The 3744-nt window shown below is 36.4% G+C and overlaps 1 protein-coding gene across 1 annotated transcript; it reads left to right on the forward strand.

The window, feature by feature from the left end:
* Positions 1 to 287: 287 nt before the first annotated feature.
* On the forward strand, positions 288 to 3451 carry LOC111010822 (protein GID8 homolog). Its single transcript, XM_088121966.1, has 7 exons — positions 288 to 444; positions 678 to 796; positions 1034 to 1193; positions 1342 to 1448; positions 2226 to 2357; positions 2540 to 2696; positions 3085 to 3451. Exons 2-7 carry the CDS (start codon positions 746 to 748, stop codon positions 3204 to 3206), a joined length of 729 nt encoding a protein of 242 aa, XP_087978092.1. The 5' UTR covers positions 288 to 444; positions 678 to 745; the 3' UTR covers positions 3207 to 3451.
* The last annotated feature ends 293 nt before the right edge of the window (positions 3452 to 3744 follow it).

Raw genomic sequence — 3744 nt, forward strand, 5'->3', positions numbered from 1 at the left:
GATTCAATTAAATGAAATTGAAAATTTACAGTAAAAATGGATACAACTTCAAGGGTAAAAATTGATTTTTTTTTTCCTTGTTAAGTAATTTTGAACTTTTTTATTTAAAGAAGAAAAAACTGATGTGGGTGAAAATTGGAAATAAAAATTATTACAAAATTTCCTTCTATTCTTTACATTCTTTTATTAGTTTTAGTTTTAGGGGACTAATATCAGTTGGGTGTGGGCCTGGTTGAATAAAGCGGCAGAAATGGGATCCGAAACCAGTCACCCAAAAGAAAAGTCCGGATCAGACCCGCTAAGCCCAAGACCCGGATCCGTCAACTCGAAGAAATTCAATTCCGGACCGCCTGCGATGAGGGATCGCCGGAACACCATTTATAACTTCGATAGAAGGGATTGCTATCCACTGCGAGCAGCAAAGAATCTTGATTGAAACCTCGAGTAATTCATCCTTTCAACTACTCTTTTTCTTTGTTTCTCTGAATTTACTAGAATTAGGGTCTAATTCCTTAATCGGATTTGTTCTGTATCTTTCTATTTTTGTTTTTAGCAAAAGAATTGGGAGCTTGAGATTTAGTACTTAGAATGAGCAATATATTTTCTCTTATCTAATGTTTGTAATAGTGTAATTATGATGACAATAATCGGCTTTCTTTTTTTCTCTTTTATTTCAGGTGTCTTCTAAAGGTGAGTTTGAAGATTTCATTTGTGTGAAATCGATGGATTTGAAGGCGGTGCACTGATGTCATTGTTCTGGATTGTGATTCGCCAATTTGCAGAGAACGAAGCAATGGTAGATGACTTCAAACTCACATTCTTGATTGTATAATTAAACAACGTTATTGATTATAGTTTACTGTTCTTTAAGGTAGTGAATTTAGAGTTCATCACTGAACGTAGGCTTGAGGTTTTGGAGTTGGATTGATGCTTTAGAATGTCACTTTAGATACTTTTTTCAGGATTGGTTTATAGTTTGTTATAGTTATTTTCTCCCCATAACGTGCCGCTGGCTTTACGTTTTTTTTCTCAGGCCACGTCAAAGAAAGTTATCACAAGGGAAGAGTGGGAGAAGAAGCTCAACGACATAAAGATTAGGAAAGAAGACATGAATAAATTGGTTATGAATTTCCTTGTGACTGAAGGTTATGTTGACGCAGCTGAGAAATTTCGGATGGAGTCTGGGGCTGAGCGTATCCATTAGTTAGTTTATTTCTTACGACTCTCCACCCCCCCCCCCCCCCCCCCCCCCCCAAGATCTATTTCTGAGAAACTTGTTTTGCTAATTATGTTGTGTTTAAGGGATTTTTCCATTATTTGCTTTTCCTTATGGATATATAGCAGAAATAGATCTTGCAACCATTACAGATAGAATGGCTGTTAAGAGGGCAGTACAATGCGGTAATGTTGAGGATGCAATCGAGAAAGTGAATGATTTGAATCCTGAGGTTTGATTCCTGCACTGAAAAATTTATTTGGTGGTCAGATTAGATAGGTGTCAAGATCTTGTAGAGATAATAGCTTAGGATGAATAATGCTCTGATTCATTTGATAGATTCTTTTGGAGCACGTGCCATGAGCATGAAAATATTTGAAATCAAGTGATCGACCATTTAATTGCTTTGCTGTTTGCTTCCCATTGATGAATATCTTATTGAATTCTGTGATTATGTACCCAGATTTTAAGTGTCTTATGACATGTTATAGATCAGCTACCCAATCAAAGTTCTTCACATAAGTTGTACCTGGTGTGTCTTTGGAAATATTGTGTTCATTGAACCAAAGATTGGTGGGTAATTATGTTATTAGACGTTAGCCCTCTCTATTAGCATCTACACACAGTAAATCACTTGGCGAGTGGATGGCACAAATTCTAATGATCTATTTGGAATATAGTCAATGAGTTTATTTTTCCTTTCCTTTTATGGCTGTGATTCCAGTCCATTTGTGGTATGAGTATAAGTGATCTTATTTTTATTCTCAAATATGTATAGAATGGGAAGCTGGATTTCCAATCATTTTATCGAAGAAGAAATAATTTTATATAAAAGAAAAATTACACTTGCACGCTCAATGGAGCAAATGTCATTCACTTCTCTACCATGTCAGCTTCCTTATAAAGTTTCATATGGTATCTGGTATAGTTGGAGATTTTTTGTGTGATGTTCTTTCTCCGTTTTTTTGTTGTTATATTTCCTAAGCATCTAAATCGAATTCTCTTGCAGATATTAGATACGAATCCCCAGTTATTTTTTCATCTACAACAGCAAAGATTGATAGAACTAATTCGTAACGGAAAAGTAGAAGAAGCTCTTGAATTTGCTCAGGAGGAGCTGGCACCAAGGGGAGAAGAAAATGTACTTTGCGTGGCTCTCTGTTCTCAACTGTCTAACATCATATTGTAGCTTATTATAGATCAATAAAAAAAAAATGTCACAGTACTTCTACTTGTTGACATTTGGAATGTCTTATAAACACAAACTATGGATTCCCCTCCCCTTTCATCTGCTTTCCAAAATAACCCCTCTACTCCTTTCAGCAAAGCTTTTTGGAAGAGTTGGAGCGAACAGTTGCGTTACTTGCTTTTGAAGATGTTTCCAACTGTCCTGTGCGAGACCTTCTGGACATCTCTCAGCGCCTGAAGACAGCAAGTGAAGTTAATGCGGCCATCCTAACAAGTCAGAGTCACGAAAAAGGTTAAGATTTTTGCCATCTTTTGCATTTGAAGTACCTAGCCTGAAAACAGTATTCTCTTTCTTCCTTGATAAATGCTGCTAGATTTTTGCCGCATCCACCAATGATGCCATGTTAATGAGAATTGAACTATTAGTTAATAATACTAGATCTACAACAGAGTGCATAACTCTCTAGTGAAATTGGTGGTTCTGATTTCAACTCTATAGCAATATTTGGAGTAAGCAGGTGCATCAAAGTAGACTAAAAGAAGTCAAGATCAGTCATTCAGTTTCAACTACATATTTCTGGCCTTCAACCTGACTTGATATTGAGTTCAAATCATATTGTTGTTTTCTGTTGATATTTAGTATAGACATGGTTAACATATCATTTGGTGTCGCTGTACAGATCCGAAACTGCCAAGCTTGTTGAAGATGTTAATGTGGGCACAGGACCAACTCGATGAGAAAGCCACTTATCCTCGCATAAATGATCTATCCACTGCCATGCTTGAAGATCCTGCTATTTGAAAGACATGTCACCTCAAAAGATTTGTTAGAAGGTGTCTCAGTATATTTGACTGATACATCATGGAAGAAAAAAATTAATGTAGGTTGTGCCTAGAAATGATCATTTGTAGTTCCCTCCGTTCTTTCATCGTCGTTGTTTAAACTTTCCTCAATTACTTGACTGGGCGCCGACTGATGTGGCGATTGTATAAAAATGGTTGTTGGACTTCGATTCTTCAAGTATTTTACTGTGTGATATTTGCGTACTTCTTATAATTGGAGCAATGGATATTTATGGGTTTTCAATTTTCATTTTTCTTTTGTCAAAAATTTAAGTGAATTCTAGAGTCTAAAATTAGTGAACTTTGATTGTCGAATTCTGGCGCATTGTAAGCAGGAATCGACGCCAGTGAAGCAAGATGACATGCCACCTAAACTTGGCGTAAAAAGAGAGAAAAATTATTGCATAAAGTGATGGAAGAGAAAGGACAGAAGAAAAAGAAGGGTTCAACCAAAATCTTTTGCATTTAGGCAGTGAAAACCAAGCCGCCTGTGCAAG

Source organism: Momordica charantia (assembly GCF_013281855.1).
Source record: "Momordica charantia cultivar OHB3-1 chromosome 3 unlocalized genomic scaffold, Mcharantia_2.0 BLBB01000003.1, whole genome shotgun sequence".
Taxonomy (NCBI): Eukaryota; Viridiplantae; Streptophyta; class Magnoliopsida; order Cucurbitales; family Cucurbitaceae; genus Momordica; species Momordica charantia.